At 45.3% G+C, this 19152-nt stretch overlaps 1 protein-coding gene across 1 annotated transcript in view; it reads right to left on the bottom strand.

Moving 5' to 3' along the window:
• LOC138595814 (partitioning defective 3 homolog) overlaps positions 1-19152 on the bottom strand; it is a 409339-nt gene that overhangs the window by 187551 nt on the left and 202636 nt on the right. The window contains exons 6-10 of the mRNA XM_069667257.1: positions 11210-11316; positions 9900-9983; positions 4284-4409; positions 1520-1744; positions 403-590 (exon numbers count right to left, since the gene is read on the bottom strand). Coding sequence (XP_069523358.1) covers positions 403-590; positions 1520-1744; positions 4284-4409; positions 9900-9983; positions 11210-11316 — 730 coding nt within the window. The remainder of the gene's footprint in view (positions 1-402; positions 591-1519; positions 1745-4283; positions 4410-9899; positions 9984-11209; positions 11317-19152) is intronic.

Genomic DNA, 19152 nt, shown 5'->3' with positions numbered 1-19152 from the left:
ATTGTGCTAAGCTAACTTGAAATTAGCATCATACCCCCACCTTTAAAGAATGAAATACTTTACATTTGACCTCTCAGCTGCTTAATTATCAAAATAGTGAAATTGTTTGCAGGTAACAGTAAAGTTTAAGTGCAGAATGCTGCTGGATCGGCCTGGTAGAGAACTTTCACACTTTGATGCTTTAATAAAACGTGTTTCTAAATAAGACTCGTCTTATTTCCTCATGGTTGCAAGTAGAGAGAAATAGTGCTGACAGTGGGCTGGTAGTTGCGCTGCCACAGAAATAGTTCCCTTTGTGTGACTATTCCTGAAATCTGCCGAACTTTTAATGAAGTATTTTTCTTAGGAACATAAAGATTTGACTTTTAAAAGCATGTGCGTGTGGTTGCGCTTGGTTCTCACCTTTCTTCAGCTGGATGTTGAATTTACGGCCTTTGTTCTTTAGGTAGGAGCTGTTGGCTGGGTTCGTGCTAACCCTGCGCTGCAGGGAGGGCGAGGGGGCCGATGCGGTCCTGGTGACCATGTTGTGGGGTAACGTGGTGTACCGGCGGCTCGGCTCCGGGGTGCTTCCTGCTATGGGTCCCTGGTGGCTGGAGAGAAAAACAAAGATGGTTTGATTTATTTACCCCCTATAAGAATAAACCAATAATATAATGTGGCGGAAAGGTAAGAAGAAGTTCAGCTGCTTCGACATTTCCTGTAACTGGTTTGGTGGTTTATTCAATTAACATCACGTTCATCAATTTCAACAACAACCTGAAAGAACCCTTTTTTATCTTTATATTACAGCATATATATGTAGAACAACCTAATGATGACAGCAGCTTAGGACGACAGACACAGTCAATAATTTGTTGGTTTCTAAATTGCTTGACGGTAATTCATTATGTGACAGCTCTGATAATGCGCTCTGATAATTTGCGTCTGTGTCTTTATTTAGTCGACGTGAGCTGTTTTTCTTTCCTTTATAAGTTTGCTAAATGAACAGCTTGTTATAAATGGAAATGAGGAACAACTATAGAAGGTGCTTTATAGAACAGAACCTGTTGCCAGGGAACTATGTGATCAACAGTCACATGTTAGGCTTCCTGGAGTTCGGCCAAAGACATCACAGAAATTAATAGTAAGCACAGTCTGTGTAAATGGCCTTTTAATAAGATGATCAGTGATGCAGGCTTCAGGGCGTCTCAGGTAGAAATTGCTATTAAAGTGCCCCTTTTTTATTGTGATGCTTTTAAAGTTGATGGATTCACATTAAAGATATAAAGTAGAAGTCACTGACTGGTGTAATTAAAACAGAATTGCTTTCAATGGAAAGTGTGGCAGCCTAATTGTGTGCACAAACAGGAACTTTTGTCATTTTTCCAACAGACAGAAGGACCACTTTTATTTCATGGCACCGTCTCTGCTTCATAAGACATTCAAATTCTGTGCAGAAAAGCTGTGAGTGTCCACACTTTGATAAGGGTGCAAGGATTATGTTGCTGCCATGTCAAACAAAACAGGATGTCAAACCCACTTGTGGTTGAGGCCTGGTGGTGGTCCAGATCTGGACATCCTCGAACTGGCCATACTGGACCTGTCCCCCGCCTGCTGAGAGTCCTGGCTGAAGCGGACTCTGTTGGACTGCGGCGGGCTGAGCTCGCCCTGAGCCTGAAGCTCGTACTGCCTCTTCAGGGCTGCTGGGACCACGTGGAAGAGGATGGCCCGGCCGCGCATCGCCTGCCGGAAAATGTTCTGCGCTCTGAAGGTGAAACAGAGAAATGAGAGGCGAGGTCATGCAGACAGAAATGAATTAGCTTTAACAGGATAAGAGATGGAAGTACAATAGTGTACTATCATAGCTCGACAGATGCAGCAGGATAAGGAAGGTATGTGCTGCTATATGTTTAGAGGCGATAGAGAGAGTTAAGGCTAACATTGCTAATCGCAGAACTGCTCACTACATAACGCTTAGGACAGAAATTACATTATCTATAATTACCAGCATCAAGGCCGGAAAGAGATAAGAAGTGTGGGTCAGCGATGGAACATTATATGCTGTGTTTTTTCAGTGAAACATACCGTGTGAGGTTGAATTCTCTCTACAGTACAGTAGTGCGTGTGTTTGTGTGTCTGTGTGTGGTTAGAGATGAATGCAACATGGTTTGACTCAACAATCAGAGCAGATGATGAATCATGCATCAAGGAAGCTTTCCAGACAATGAGCTTCCAAAGTAAGCAGACGCACACTTCACTCCTCACACACAAAATAATACAGGAGAGAAAAAAACACACACACACACACTGAGTCGAGTTTTGGGGCCAAATAAGTCGAGACAAGAGCCCGACAACATTCCCAGATGCAAGAATTGTTTAGTCTGGTTTGCTGGTGGCACTTAGCATATAGATAGACTGGCCAGGAGCAAGTCACGCTGCAGCATAAGGAGCCTGAGGCACGGTGGATGTCTGGATTCCAACAATCCCACCTCCTGTTTCCAGACCCCCATTACCATGCCAGTAATACCATGCTGATTCTATCCACATGACAGCCGCTAAGCTGCTTCCAGCGCAACAGACAGCACTTGATTTGAGCCGTGTCACAGGAGCGGGCCGCGCGTGCCGTACCAAGCCACTCCTGCAGGATTCGGTCTCTCCCATCTTTATTCTTATGCTAATTTGCGAAAAAATCACTCACATGTGCACACCGAGGGGTGACGGCTGAGTGTGTGTGTGCTGTGTTTGTGTGTGTGTATGCGTGATTGTACGCAAATGCTCCCACCTGCACATATACAGTGCCATCACTCCAGTAATCAGCCTCCACACAGGCCTGATTGAATAATAAATCACCCCATCAATGCATCATTACATTCAGTTAGATTAAGCGGCTCAAAATATTTACCCATGCAAAACAATCCAAAGAGATTAACTATCACTTTAAATTGTCACTCTGCGCGACGCACAATCAAGGGCGGGGAAGAAAGTGCTGAGAGAGAGTGACGGGGGGGCAGACGGCGGAGGGAAGTTGAGCTCCTTCACCTAATTTTCATGCAGAATCACAAACATCATATGCATTTGGATGCTGCCGAGGAGTGTGTGCTTGGCAGGGGAGGGTGAGTGCGGAACGCTACAAAACATCACTCCCTGGTGGATTTGGTTTGTAAGCCTCTTTCACAGTAGACGGGGCTTGGAAGGAAACGGGGATGTTTACTAATGACAATAGCATCGTTTTCAGACAGGAAAAAAAGAGTGTTAAAACCTTGGTGGCTTTGAACACAGTCTGCTGATCACATTAACATAATGTGGTAAGGTAACCGTGATAGTCTGGAGTTTTACACGCTGATGACGAGCTTTTCTTATCTCTGCAAAAGTCGCTTATACAATCTTTCCTGCACTGCCTGAAAAAATAATGTTTGGACAGTGATAGAGCTGTCTAAGGGAAATAAAAATAGTCTGACTCCGCTTCTTAATGCAGAGCAGATACAAACTTGGTTTCTGCCAGTCATCCAGCCGGGTGGCTCTAAGCCCGGTAGTTTTAGATGACTATATCCAGCCCAGCCTTACTCTGGGTTGGGCCTTTGTTAGCAGGAATCGGGGCTATTTCTTCCCGTGGAGGAGAAGATGATAAGAGGAAGCAGACCTCTGCACAGTGCCTCCAGAATCCAGCCTGGAGGAGAAGCAATCTATTTCTCAGACTGTCACACACGCACGCACGCGCGGGGAGATAATTCTTTATAGCACAGTGTAACCGTCTGTGTGTCTGGCATGTGCAAGGACGTGTGAGAGTGCATACATTCAGGCTGTGAGGGAGAAGGGTGGCTTTGGGTAAATGGAGGGAAAAGGCCCCGGTTTATATCTTCATTCCACTTTAGGAAATGAAGGGGAGCGATGAATCGATAGAGGTGAATTGAGAGAAGAAGTGTAGGTGGTTTTGGATCAGAGGGCGAAGCGGCGCTGAAGGACTGCAGGTCACTGAGACCTATTAGAGGGAGGCCAACAAAGACAGTTATAATTCTGTTTCATTGTGCAGCTGTGTGGGTGTCACGTCTCCCTGCTGTTCTGGCTCCACTTATCAACAGCCACACTATTTACTGTCGTTGCACTTAGTCCAACACAAGTGGACAGTGCTGCAGGACAATGCAGCGTGTGTGCTAGTTTTAGAAGTGCTGAAAGCAACGTAGCCAAAGCATCTGACAAGACGAGGACATACTGAAATGATTAAGTTAGTGCTAGTAGTCTAAAGGAAGTATGGAAAAGAGGATGTTATATATAACCATGAACAGAGGACCGACTTCAGAGCTTACTGTTCAAAGCGCAGGTTGCGAATGTCTCCCTGATTAATCATGACGATACAGTCGTTCTCCTGGAAGAGACGCTCCTGCTCGGCTTTGCCCCCGTGCTCCAGACGCTTCACTAACAAGCCCTGAGTCCTGTAAATGATCACACACAGGTTACAGATAAAAACATATTTTAGACACATAGAGTTGCAATTACAGCACACACAGTCACACGTCAGTACACCGAACAGCAGGGAGAAAGTCGTGAGCCTTAATGTCCCCTGCATCCTTACAAGTGCACAGATAATGACAGTCAATAGAAGTCTAGAGAAGAAGGCACAGAGGAGGAAAACAAGTAAACATGAAAGATAAGCAAAGTGATTAGTACTGAAGTTTGTGTGTTTTATCTTTAAAATTCTCGATTTTCATGTAAATAAATGTCTGTTAAGTCTCTATCTATTGCCGAATGAGGTAACACAATGGTGTTTGAGCCTATGGCCCACTGATGAAAGCCTGTGCATTTGCAGAATAACAGACTGGGTGTCACAAGCGGCGCCCAGTTAGTGAAGCGTTTTCCATCAGCCAGCAGTGGTTGGTCTGCCAGAGAGGGTAGGCGGAGCTAAGCGGCTGCTTTTCCGCTCTCTGCAAGTGTTGTGAGTAAACAGTAATCTACTATGGCTGAACAAACAAAGAAAAGATGGTTGACTACAGATACAACTTCAACAAGAAGTGAAAATCCAAAGAAGAAGAAACAAACTCGACGCTCAGATGAAACAAACTGTGGACGTCACACATGCAGCACTGTCTGGATATCTGGGAAGTGTGCTCCTGCAATTACCGTTTATCGCCATAGAGAAGGAAACTTGGAGATTATTACTTTAACTATTCAGTTTTACAATAAATCCCTAATTTTCCCAACCAAGTTTAGGGAAAGGAACTTTCTATTCTTTACTTTTGAACACTGATGAAACCAAAAGTTAACTTTCCAAACTTTGAGCTCGGATACAGACCTGCATTTTCCTGCAGCCAGGAGAAGCACAGCATTACTAACTCCATTTTAAGCCTCTGCCTGTCCCTCTGTCCCCCACTCTGTATGCCTTTCTGTTTGCAGGTTTGGGAGAATGACAGGGCAGGTTGTCTGAGGTAATCCAGACCAGCAGCTAAGAGATCATCTCATGGCTTCAGGGGAAACGAGAGGAAACGCTGCAGTTTTCCTACGCTGCAGCTTAAGACGAGAGCCGGCAGTGCTGTAATAAATACCCGAGCAGTTCTACGGCTGTGCCGTCTCAGCATTCGTCAAAAAAGAAAAATCAACCTTTACCTTCAAATACCCCCCCGACTCCTCTCCCCCTCCCCTAAATAAATACATCAGTGAGCTCCTTTGGGGCTTTAGTTAGGCCCTGAGGATAACCGCATGCAAAGAGATCTGAGGTGCGCTCGCACAGCAGAACTACAAACTCCTCCCGTCTCGAAGGCGGCGGATGCCTGAGGTAGCAGGTAGGCTAAGAGCAAACGGTTGGTGTCCTTGCATAAACTGACAAAAAGTTTGGAGTCTTACTTTTGGGAAATTAAAAATAATGATGAAATATCTGTGAGCCGAAACTAATCGCAAGCCGAGCTTAGATTTACAAGATAAAGTAAATTACACTGCAATCAACAGCTTATCAGCGGCAAGGACAGAAGCTGCGTGCTTTACTTCCTTCCTCTCCTTTCACTGGACACATAAACAACAGCCCATTTAAGGTGTGACCCTGTTTACCGCAGACGTCAAGGGCAGATTTTCAGAGCTCTTTAGCATCTCAGCCAAACAGGGCCACTTTCAGAACATTGCCCTAATTGGCTGCATAATGTGGACGTCCACGCTCACACCGCAGACTCATCTCGGCTCCTCAATGGGGGTAAATGGTTCAGCATTAAGTTGAAATTAAAGATCACAAAAGGCCCTTCCGCCTGTCTCGGTGTCTGAGCCGGCATCGCCAGGTCAGCTTAAGTGTGTTGAACAGAGAGTAATTGCGGCCGGTGTGGAAGTGGACATGATTGTGCTTTATCTCCATAAGTGTTGGCAGCTTGAAAACAAAGTGTTCCGCGCAGGGATTATAGCATGGACGCACTCTAATGACTTCTGATCCGGTAGCAGGCGAGAGACAGTAGATAAAGGAGTTTCGGTTGATCCCTGATCAGTATTCAAAGCAGCGACAGGGAGGATTGGGGATAAAGCAGCATCTTTTAGAGATTTGAGGAAGATGCTGATTTCGTAAAAGCGCTATTATTGTGATGACTGTAATGCACCGCCACCCTCTCAATTCCTCCCCGTCTCTCTGATGGGCTGTTTTGTAGATTCCTATCAGGGAAAGCAGGAGACTCTAAAAATATCTAAATGGCATTCTCACGAGCTGTCAGTGAATTCATTAGGTGTCAAACACAAGCCTGATGAGCTTGTAGTCAGAAGACTGTTTGCAGACTCTGGAGACAAACATCGGCCTTCAAAGTCTCACTTTATCCTCCAATCAGCTTCACACTTCACACATGGCTTTACTCCGTGTGTCGCGGCCGGGCAGCAGTGCTGAGAGATGATTTCAACGAGGCCACCTGCTCTCATCTAACGTCTTTAATCAAATAATAATCCAATCAGGATCCATTTATGTGCGCCAATTATGTCCGCAGTTTGTTTACAATTGAAACTGGTCATGGAATGAGAAGTTCATTAAGCAAAGAATGCATCTGCGAGGGGTGTGTGTGTGTGTGTGTGTGTGCGTGTGTGTGTGTGCGCGTGCAGATGTAGAGTAAATGCGTGCAAGGCATCGAAGGTGGATCCACATTGCTCACAAGAAATAGGAGGAGGCAGCAAGAGTATGTGAGGGAACACTCTGCTCAAGGTGAGTCCATAGTGTTCTCAAAGTGCACGGGTGTAACTTTATTTACAGGTAGGGATGTGTGTGTGTAAGAGAGAGAGAGAGATTGTGTGCTGTAGTCTCTGCGCTCCCTCCTGCAGCTGTCTCCCCCTCCTGCCTGGATCGGACTTGACGTCAGTACAGTGCAGCACGCTGCTGGCAGCCGGGGCTGGAGCGCCTGCAGTTCCTTGTTTGCTGTCTAGTTTCGCTGGCTGTCTGACCCCTGTGGCCCTGGTCTAGACACTAATGACAGCCCGCTGAGCCTAATGCCTCCTGTCCTAGCGGCAAAGCAAACAGGAAAGAGCCGGGCCAAGCCATTAGCATCAGCCCACTGACCAGACGCTAAGTCTTATCATGTCTCAAGTTAATTGAAGGCTCTGATAGCTATTAGTGCCAACCTTAGCTGATGGAGAAGAAATGCACCGGCCAAGCAGCATTACAGCTACATCCTGGAAGATGCAGACTGATTAAGTGGGAATACAGAGTAGCGTAAAGAGGAATTCCGGGTTTTTATAAACCTGGGGCAACTTTTTATCTATTTTGGGATGTAAACGACCAATAGTCTCAGAAGCTATTAATCCAGTAGTTTGCTTCAGTCAGCAACTGCAAGGCGGGCTGTAATGCCTAAAGATAGTTTGTGCTCTAAGTGTCTGACAGCGTTACAGACAGGATCCCGACAGAGATTCACCTTCTTGTTAAAGAGTAAAACAATTTTTCTAACCAGAAACATTACACTGCTCTCTTCACATCCACAAGATACTACTGACAAACACAGTACATTTAACTCACAGAACTCAAGAGCTGTTGGTCTGCTGCTTCCTTGATCTTTGCGTAACCTTTAAACTTTGTTTTCTTAAAGGTTTATCTGTGTTTCTGTGCAATACGCTACAACAGGACAAACAGTCGAGGCAGCAATAGAGCAGCAACACCTGTGTCCTGAAAGGTGGAATAGCTGTTTTTGTGAGTAGAGTCCGGTGGCTTTAAAATTAAAATCTTGAAATTTTTCATTTAAATAAATGTCTGTTAAGTCGCAATCTATCGCTGAATGAGCTAACACAATATTGATTGAGCCTATGGCCCACTGATGAAAGCCTTTGCATCTGCAGTATTATGGACTGGGTGTCTGGTGCGACATTCCCGGCGTCCAGTTAGTGATGTGTTTCCCATCAGCCAGCAGTGGCTGGTCTGCCAGAGAGGGTAGGCGGAGCTAAGCGGCTGCTTCTCCGCTCTCTGTAAGTGTTGCGATTAAACAGTAATCTACTATGGCTGAACAAACAAAGAAAAGATGGATGACTACAGATACAACTTCAACAAGAAGTGAAAATCCAAAGAAAAAGAAACAAACTCGACGCTCAGATGAAGCAAACAGTCTGAAAAGGAAAGCGACCGTCAGCCAGGAAAATCAAGAGTTACAGCCGGAGCCGACCGTGGACGTCACACATGCAGCACTGTCTGATATCTGGAAGTGTGCTCGCGCTATTACCATTTATCACCATAGGTGCCGCCAAAGAGAACGAAACTGAGCCGTTACTGGTTAAAAAAACGGATCTTTCCTTAAGAAAAAGATCTATTTCTGCAGGGATCCTCTTTGTTATGATGTTAGACACTCTGAGTAAATAAAAACACTTTTAGCTGACATACTTTGAGGGAGCTTATTTGCCCTGGAAGATTACATCGCAGCTGTTATAGAGCGAGCAATCCACGAGGATGATTTGTACCTATCTGTGATTTAGAGCTGGCAGCTGTTGTAAAGAGCCAGTTCCACATTAAGGACAATATTATGTCTAAAAAACTTTTGGATTTGAACTTTATGTGAGCGATATTGCTCGGTGTCACTCATCATGAATCATGATCTCCCGTCTCTCTGACTCAGAGTGTCAAAGCACATGAGCAAGTCAATCACACGAGGTCAGAGCTAAATATAGTTTCCTGACACTTGCTTATAAACAGCAATGAGATTAGTGTCCCATAGAAATGACACGCAGCATTCCTCAATGACAGCCATCCTCTCTGCCTCAAATGTCATCCCATTTCATCTCCTCACTCTGTCTTTTCACCTCGGTCCCCTGCCTCCCCCCTCGCAGGGCTGAGTAGTCACATTCACCTTGGTGGAGTGCCAGCGGTGCCTTGGCGTGCGGCAGGGATCTGTGTTATACACAAGCTTTTAGTTTGATTACATCTGGCCACTTCCTCTGTCCTTTATTTTTTCTGGAAGCGCTATTAACTGCGATGCCTTCCTCCTCTTGTCATCGACGCTCCTTATTGGTTAAAAAAAAAGGCAAAAGGAAGCAGGCTGGATAACCTTCAAGGCAGAGCAGATGCCATTTTAACTAAGGTTATTATAAAAGAAAAGCATAAAACACGACTTGCAAAACCAGAAGTCAAGAGCAGAACTACTTTCATCTGTTCTCTTTCCCACTGGGGGCGTCTGAGCTGTGGAGTCTGAGCGGTGCTGGGTTTGGACGTGGTGTTTTAGCAGTGAGAAGCACAAAAGCAAAAAGACGCCTGAAGAATCAAAGTCAGTGAAAAAGACAGCCTACAGTTACACATTTAAAGCAAGTGAACGGCAAAGAACAGAGAGCGGAGAGTTAGAGAAAGTGAGGAAAACTGTGAGTGAAATGATGAGTAGAAGGAAAAAGAAAGCAACATCCACAGGGCTGCAGAGCAAAGGATGCAGGAGACATATTGGATGGTGAAACTAACTAGCTGTTGTTGTACACTCAGCTGCATTGATTCTCTGAGTTTTTTTTACCTTACATCCTGCGAACTGAAAGGCACTACGTGGATCCCCAGGGGCCCTCCTTCATTGGACACCTCGACCGGCTTGAGCATGCCTCTGCGGGACGATGATGGATGAGGCCGAGAGGACGAGAAGAGGGAAGAGGCAGGGGGAGACATGCATGAATAACAAATAATAGGACTGACAAGAAAATGTAGAAAAGCAGGATGTAAAAGACGACACAGTCAAACATGACAGGACGTTGATGGGATGTATGGGATGGGGGTTGGTGCGGCCTCGTGTTGTCTATAATACAAAGTCATCCATTACAAAGCCAGACTGGTGGACCGCGGGGTCGATTAGGGACCCAAATAGAGACTCCAATTAAGTGATTAAGATCAGGTTGTTGTGCTAAAAGAGGACAAATTAATTGAAAAACGTGAGGAAGGAGGAGGAGGTTAATTTGTGTAGATAAAGACGTGAAGACAAATGTACACAGGCAGCTGTAGATGAAGATGTGTGTGATGATGGAAGAAGGCGTGGTCTTGATGTTGTGTTGTCATTTTCCTTATGGTGACATGGTTGTGTGTAGGTGTTTAGTGACATCAATGTGGTAAATTGAAAGGTCAGTTCACCCAAATTCTAAAAAACATACTTTATCTGTTACCTACGGAAGCCCAAAGTGGACATGCATCCATACACTTTGTTTTATTTCTGGCTGTGTTCTGGAGATCTCGGCTTATTTATCTCGTTATAATAAAGCTGGTTTTCTTATGATAACGGGATCATTTTCAGGCAATCTGTGCCCGCGTCTTTTTTCAATTGTTCCCAATGAGGACAGAGCGCATGCGGCCGCCTAGAGACAAAGGTGCTACACCCAGCGTCTCTTTTCAGAGCGCTCCGCCTTTTTTGTTTGGCCGCTCCGAGCGCTTCGTTATGTTAAACTTATTGTCGTCATAGAAACAGAACCAGCGTGCAGCAAGCGCTTCATCCGCCCTGCCAGCACTTTACTGCCAGAAAGAGGCGCTACGCGGACACGGGCCCTGTGTTTGTTTTGTGCTTTTGCAACTCTGGGGATACAATGGATCTGACGTTACGCTGGTGCAGCGTTGTTATCTTGAGATAACGAAATAAATAAGTCGAGATCTTGAGAAAACAACCAGAAATGATCTGCTATCTAGCATGTCCGCTCAGGGCTTCCGTAGTTGCCTCTGGGTTTCTTTAAAAGCCCTGACGAGAGGAGAAACATTTTTTTGTGAATTTTTGTAATAAGGGGGAACAAAGCTTCTGCAGCATGCTGTATGGTACATAAGGCTGGTGGGGGTTTGTTGGGGTTCACTCACTCAAGGCTTAAAACAGGTGAATGCTCCAATGAGGAATCGGCCCTCCCGACTGGCTCTATCCGCTCAATCCTCCTTTCGTGTCTCCTCCGCTCCTCCTCCTCCTCCTCCTAAAAAGACAAAAACAAGATAAACAATCAAATTACTGTTTCAGCAAAGAAAACACTCACACTTTCTGTCACTACAGTTCTTCTGTGCGTGCGTGCCCTCCTCTCCTGCCAATATCTTTCTCTGGCTTTTAATCCAATTACAGGAACAAGTAAAGGACTCTATTTTAAATCAAAGGAGACTTTTAGTAAAGCAGAGATGCTGCTGCAGAAACATCTCTCTCCCCAGACAAAAACTTTAGTAGTAACAAAGTGGCTGTGATCGATCGCTCCTTCTCTATCAATCAGGCCTGGCCTGGGAGCGGCACCGCTGCCGGGTTTCGGCGGCGATGCGATCAGGTCCAGAGTGAAGGAAAGTGGTCGTGTCTGCTGTCATTTGTTTCTCTTACTCTCTTCATTTCATATACTCATCTTCCTTCAGGCCCATTAGGCAGCGAGGCCGGGAGGCGGTAGCTTTTACAGGCAAGCCAGACGTCTGAGGACTTAACTAGGCTCTGAGACGAGACAGAGCAGCTTCATGCTCTCCTTAATGGGGGATAAAATCTTTATCTGAGCTCTCTTTATGGGGATGGTACAGATAGAGCAGGGCACTTACACGCAGTGATGACATGCTGCATGTAGGAAGGAGACATATTTAATAACACCGGGTTCAATTTCAACTAATCATGCTCTGCTGAAGGTTAGTTACAGGAAGGGCTGTGGAGGTTCATCAACAAGTGAAGCTGAACATCAAAAGCAAAAGGCAATTTCAGTCTTTACTTCCATCCCTGTTAGTGGCTGCTGATGCCTGTGTGTGTGTGTGTGCGTGTGTGTGTGTGTGTGTGTGCGCGTGTCTGTGTGAGCTTGTCAGCACCCAGACAGCGCGTCGTCTCCTCAGGAGGGTCTGCTGAAACGCTTTGTTAGCCACCGCTATTTCCCCGTCCTCACCCCTCACCTTCCTCTTTCTCTCTCTTTTACTAAAATGTCAAGCACATCCAAATAGGTCCTGAGCCTTTCTGCTTTCTTTATGGAAATGGATTCAACCCTTTTCAGAGGCCAGGATATCTTTGGAAACATGCAGGCGTGGCAAAGATATACTCGGGCCCTTTTTTATTTATTAGAATAGGGGGGTGCGGTGGAATCCGGGGGCCTTAAGAGACCTCATCTCACCCTACCTGTCTGATTCCCCCCTCCGACCGTCCAGTATGAAAATGAGTCAGTCAGCCAGTCACCCCCGCCTTTAATTGCATGTCAGCTGAGGTCCCAGATGCCTCGTGGGGACCGTAATTCACAAAGGCCTTTATGAAAACCCCCCAGGAGGATCGGTTGGATTTTTTAATACACATATATGATGTCTCACAGTTTGCATAAGTAAAGAGCGGAGAGGGAAGGTAAATTTGGACAAGAATATAACAAAATATTGGGTCCAAGGATCAAACACCCCCCCTGTGAGTGGATGCTGACTTCCTGTTGAGCAGACCCCAGCTGGGAAGGTTGAGCAGACATTTTTATTACACCATCGTTCTTCACATTGGAGCACCCCAGGGCTGTGTTTTGAGCCCCCTGCTGAACTTCCTGTACACACACACAACTTTGTAGCTATTTTCAATCCCAACAACATATCAAGTTTGCCAACAACACAGCGGTGGTGGAGCCGATCGAAAAACAACACCAAGCAGCTCCAGAAGGCCCCGCAAAGAGGGGTTTGTTCGGATAAACAAAAGATGGGCTGCACTGGACCCTGACCACAGGACTTCTACACAATGTGAAACAAGAGGCGAGTAGAATCGGTATGGATCCTAATCATCAGATCATGTTCTCTTCTGTGACCAGGAAGAAGGCACCGGATACACCAGGCCAGCACCGAAAGGCTCAGGAAGAACCTGTAAGAAGGATCCCGTAACTATTTCTATTTTATATTAAGGCAGAATAAACAAGATTGCTAGCAAAAGGGATTTTAAAAAATATTTTTATACATCAAGGATGAAAATATGAAGGAGGCGATGCTCGACGTCTTTGTCTCATTAGACAACAGAGTGATCTGAGAGGTGAGCTGATTCACAGAGTATCATCACAGAAAGTGACATGTAATTAACTCTGAAACCCGGGCTTTGAGCAACATCTCCTGGCTCCTGTAAGAGCCCACTGGTTGTGGCTTTACTGCATCTTTCTGCAGTAACGTAAAAAGAAAGAACAGATCTGTGATGTGATAGAAAAGAAGAAGGAAACACACAGTGTCTGTAAGCGCCGAGTGGAAGAACTCCTTCACCTGCAGCAGGTCAAAAGCACAGTCCAAGCAGCGTCAGTGTGTGAATGTGCTGGGGAACATTACCATAAAATGACACGAGCAGATATCAGAGCAGCACCAGAGCGAGGTGGTATTTTTATTCAGGCGAATGGTGTGAGAACCAGGAGGAGCTGTGACAATGACACGAAAGGAAAGAGGAGCCCGGTGATATAAAAAGAAGAGTGAGGTTCAGAGTGAGTTGGCAGCGGTGGAGAGAAGACGGAGCGGGATATGTGAGTGAGAGAGCAGAGACAGCAAAGATAACATGAGGAGAGAATTGGAACGCATCGTGTTATAATCGGCCTTGTTACATTTTGCTCTGTTAAATTAAAAAACCTGCAGACACTTCCTGAAAACTTTCTCAAGTGTTTTCTACCTGTTAAGTGGAGTGATCTGCCTTACACTCGGCTGGTTCACACTTTCCATCCAAGGACATCTGTGGAACAGTTACTTAATATATTAAAGTGGAATGATTTCAGCGTTCTGGCAGGATTTGTTCTGTTGTTTAGCACCTCAAACTGGTTCATGCTGGCGTACAGGTTTAATTGTGTTTATTCCCACTGGTACAACACAAGGTTACAGCCTTTTGCAGGGACTGTGTCTGGCTTACCTTCACAGCCACATGCAGATACTTGAAACCAACCAGTGCCCAGTTTAATGACCTGTTAGCAAGGTCAAAATGGGCTGGGCTCTGTGCCAGGATTTCTGGGATGGACGGCAACTACCGTCACCCCATTTAAGCTGCACAGTGTCTGTCCATCTGTCTCCCTGAATGGCAGTCTCTCTCTCTCTCTCTGTCTGTCTGTCTCTCTATCTAGCAGGTCTGCTGAAATCTACCTTACTGTAGTGGTATAAACCCAAAACAGATTGCAAAGACAGGTTGAAAGGATGCTGGAATAACTACATAATGTTTTTTCAGTTCGGCCCACAAAAAAGACGAGCTAAGAACTTGTCGGTTTATGAATGAAGCTGCCGCACAACGTCGTTAATCACACTAAAAAGTTAGCTTTTACACGACTGGTTTCATTGCTTGTGGTTTTTACAGCCATTGGAAGTGATTTAATTTTCATAACTGAAAAGCGTTCTGCAACTTGTTTCCATCATAAACAGAAACAAATGATTGACCTTTGACCCTGGACTAAGGAGGCTGTGTTAAAGTGGCTTCTATGATTTGGAGCTCTCCCACCAGCAAGGCCGTAACAGCTTAATTAACTGGGACTCTAGACGGTCTGTGTTTTTTACCAGACAAACACAGAACACTGTGACTGACAGTGATAAATAATTACTTGTTGAGATTGACATTTCATGCAGTCCTAAAGGAAAACGTCCTCATGTTGAATCAGCGTTAGAGGGGTCACTTTCTCCTTGTGACCAGGGGGAAAAGAAGAAGCCATCTTTCTTTATATTTACTGCCAGCCCACTTATTGTCCGTCCTTGTGTCAGTGGCAGCAGAGGTAAGACGCAGGCTACATCCATCCATTCTCTCTGCCCCTTCTCTTCTTTTTCTCTTTGTCTCTCCATCATTCTGAATCTCTCCTTCCCCCCGCTCTTAAAACCCTCCGTTCCTTCCTCCCTTGAGTGCTTTTAGCACCCCGTTGATCCCTTGGTAACCAATGGAGAGGGGGATGCAACAAGGCTTTTCAACTCTCCGTGGCACTCATTCGTAGCTCTCTCTCTCTCTGCATCCCTGTCTCTTTCCCTTTGCAGCAAGAGCCCTGATCTGTGGCCAAAAATCCAACAGCCTCTTTGACAATAAAGGGAAGAAAAAGCAAAGGGTTATAGGCTTGGCCATCGGACAGCTGCAGCATTAGATTATTGAGACTCGTATAAGAAAAGGTGGGCGAGGGAGAATGAGCGAGAGAGGAGGAGAGAAAGACAGAAAGAGTGAGGGTTGCAAAGTGCAGAATCTTGTTACCTTCAAATGGACAGACATGTTAGAACAGTAAAAGGACCAAGGAGAGAGAACAAGAGTGGAGGGAGCTAAAGGTAGCAGCTGCTCAGAAGGGAATATACTGCACACGCACACACACACACACACACACACACACACACATTGAAAACCTCTGCTGGAGGGTGAGGGCAAAGGGTGTGTGTCGAGGAGCTGTCATCCTCCATCAACCACTGTCCTAAAAGAGACCTACTGTAAGCATGAGTGTGAGAGTGCCACTGAGTGTGTGTGTGTGCGCGTGTGTCATGCCATTAGCCATGGGCAAGTACAACATGTAGCTGTTAGAAGGGGAAGGGTTGGGGACTCCCTCCTGAGCCCATCCCTGCGTCAAGGGCTTAACAAGGACTGGTTCAAAGGTCACAGCGAATGGTGTGTTTCTGGCCACCGCCCCTCCTTTAGGGCTGAGGTCCACATCTGTGTGACAGGCCTCCCTGTCAGGCGGTGTCACACACTCCCTTACAATGGGCTGTCTGTGCCTGGCGGAACAATGGAGGGCCGAAGAAGCAGGATATAGAAATGTCTCTGATCGAACAATGGGCTGCGCTTGTTGGGTGAAAAAATAAAGGAAACAAGCAATTTAAGCCGAGCATTTAGCAAAATGACTGTTGAAATATTTACAAAGCCTGCCCTCCCTCCTGATCTGGCAGGCGAAAAATATGAAACATTAATGGTGCGAGGTGACATACGCCCCTTATGGAAACATTAAACCAGCCAAAGGTAACAAACGATGGCAACATGTGAAAACAATCTTGTTTCAGTGAGTTAAGGGAAAAAAAGAGGCCTTTTCTCTCCCTCGCTAAAGGTTAAAGAACCATAATTGGGCCCTCATTACCTTCAGTTAATGCAATTTGACTAAACACTGTACAACAGACAAGACTAAACAGGCCTTCACAGTACCGCTGCATTGCACAATGGCATTGACATGCAAAGACAAGCTGCCGGTAATCGCTCCTAATAGTCCTATTAAAGTTCCTTTGACCTCGCGAGGCAATTATCAATACTTTTCCATCTTAACCAGAGCCAGAGCCTCGCTGTCTCCAATCAGCAGCTGTAAGAAGCTTTATGGCATCGGACACAAAGATTTTTCACCTACGTTTGAACAGATGATCCCGACTTCAGGGTGGGGTCGCTTTGAATTTAACTTGTTAAAGTAACACGCACATCATCATGTCCTGGTACCATCGACATGTGGCCAATGGAGAGTAATGGATTCCACCACTCGGCAGGGAATGGTGGCTGGAAAACCAAGATCCTCCTCCTCATAGATCCAGAGGAATATTTGTAATAAAAAGTCACATTTGTATATTGTGGAGCTAAAATCTCAACAGTTGTCTGCATGTATCTGTTCTTACCAGATACCAAAGTTTTGCAACATCAGGTTACATCTATAAATACCCAGTTATTTTGCAAGGCCCTTGCTGGATCGATACCCTGCGTTCAGTCAGATGTCATTCAATTATATTCTGATTCGAGCCCGATCGATCGATATCTGTTGGTAGATGTTATGAGCAGATGTGGGCCTACGACACACATAACTGTATTGGGATTTCAGTCAAACAAGTCACGTTTGAAATGTTTTTTACAGCAGCTCAACGAGTTTGGCATCCAGGCTCCAACCTCATCGCTCCCCGCAGATATGTTTTACATACATATTCAGGGACTGATGAGAAAATATCTTTAATCCCCTATCCTGAGCCTGCAGGTGGAATAACACTGTCCTGATGTAGGGCAGCAGAGACACTGACAGAGCAGAAGGAGTCATGGGAATCAGACATGTCAAGTGTGTTTAACAGAGCAGCTCAGGTTGACTGCCTGAACTAGTCAGCAGGCGTCACTTCATGTATGTTTCTCTATATGCCTGTATATGCAGAAAACAAGACGGTGCGGTTTATCCAGGAGAGAGTGCTCAGACTCCCTCAGACTGAAAGACCCCCTCCAGTGACAATCCAGTGTTTAACCTTGTAAACATCTCCATGTGGTGTTGTGGGCCTGTCTGCTTTTAAACTGCAGTGTACCAAGGACAGGCTGAACAACACGCTCTCAGATTGGCAGGTTTGAGATCTCACAAACCTAAGGAGCCAATCCCGTTAATGGACAGGGTGACGCTATGCGTATCATTATGTGCAACTTATGGCAACCACTTTGGCGATGAGCGAGCCAGCTGCAACTGTCACTGCAATTTTTGCAAACTCACTACTGACTAACTAGAGATGGGTATCGTTAAGATTTTATTACTACACATCGATACTGCTTAACAATCTCGTACTTTAACTGTATTGTTATCGGTTCTTTTTGAAAAAAAAACAAAGAAATTAAGAACAGAATTAAGATTGCTTTATTTAGTTATTGTATTATTCACAGCAAAAGAAACAGCAATGTTTAGAACAGATCACTATCATAGACTCCAATGTTGTGATGATGGAAATATAAAACAAATTTGGCTGGCTGGTAGTGGGCGGGGCTTATCAATTAAGCAAAAGTGTTGTTGGCAACGAGCACTGTTGCTTCGACTCGTGAAGTGTAACCACACTTTTGAATGTTTAGTTCTCTCCGCCGACGTAACGAGCAGGATCTCTTGTGTGTTTGCGCACGTGTGTATGTGTGCGCGGGGCCTGTTTAATACCAGGTTTCGGTACCCATCCTTACTACTAACGTTAACTTAGTAATTACTACATTTCAAGCTAGCTAAGGTTCAACAAGTCGCTACTGAACGACGGTAGAGACGTATTTTGTTTTCGTAACGGAGGGGGCGGTTGGAAATTTGCATAGTGGGCGTGGCCTATGCAGATTCAGGAATTTTTAATGAGGGAGAAGGAGGAAATTAAATGTTTTTTAAAGAAAAAACATAGACACATCTTATTATTTGAAGCAGAGCATTTTATATGTCTTAAATCATGACTGGAGCTGCTCTTTAACTATACTTACAGCACTGTCTGCAGCACACAAAGCAGAACATCACAGCTGTTTAATAATAAGGACACAAATACGCAAACTTTCCATCTGGTAAAGAAAAAATATGAAATCACGTGGTCTGCTTCAAAACAGTGCAGCTGCCTCCACCAGCTGTCGAGGGTTGGAGCATGCACCGTGCAGGATGACCTGGTCAGAGCTGTGACAGAATTCACCACACATGGATTATTCTTCATGTTACAGAAGGTCTTTTATCCCTCGAACACATCGCCTCAGAGCAAACTGCCACGAGGGCCAAATTACGCACCGAAATGGCCTCTGTGAATAGATCGGACATGACTGTTGCCCCCGACGACCTCGCCCCACCCTCTTCATCGCCCTTAACCCTTCATTCCCCACCAGCCCATAGGACTCCAACACCATTAAAACAACCCATACGTCACAATGACTGAGACGATGAGCACTTATTTACATTGATGTTGGGGATAAGGGAACATTATGAAGGGCTGGGCGGAGAGCTAAACTAGTTAGTGGATGATGAAAGGGTCATAATGACCTCGTTCATCCGACCCACAGGTTCACTAAATGGCACTTAATGGGTGTCAGCAGAGAGGCAGAAAAACAGTTTCAGCATACTTCCTTATCTTCTTTACATTGTTATGATCGTAACGATCATGTTGATATAAGCTAATGATCTCAGTACTCAGCAGTCAGG

This window comes from Semicossyphus pulcher, unplaced genomic scaffold (assembly GCF_022749685.1).
Source record: "Semicossyphus pulcher isolate SPU_LCO1_2020_fin unplaced genomic scaffold, fSemPul1.0.p SCAF_18, whole genome shotgun sequence".
NCBI lineage: Eukaryota > Metazoa > Chordata > Actinopteri > Labriformes > Labridae > Semicossyphus > Semicossyphus pulcher.
Note: the sequence above shows the minus strand (reverse complement) of the source record. Positions and strands in the feature narration are given on the sequence as shown.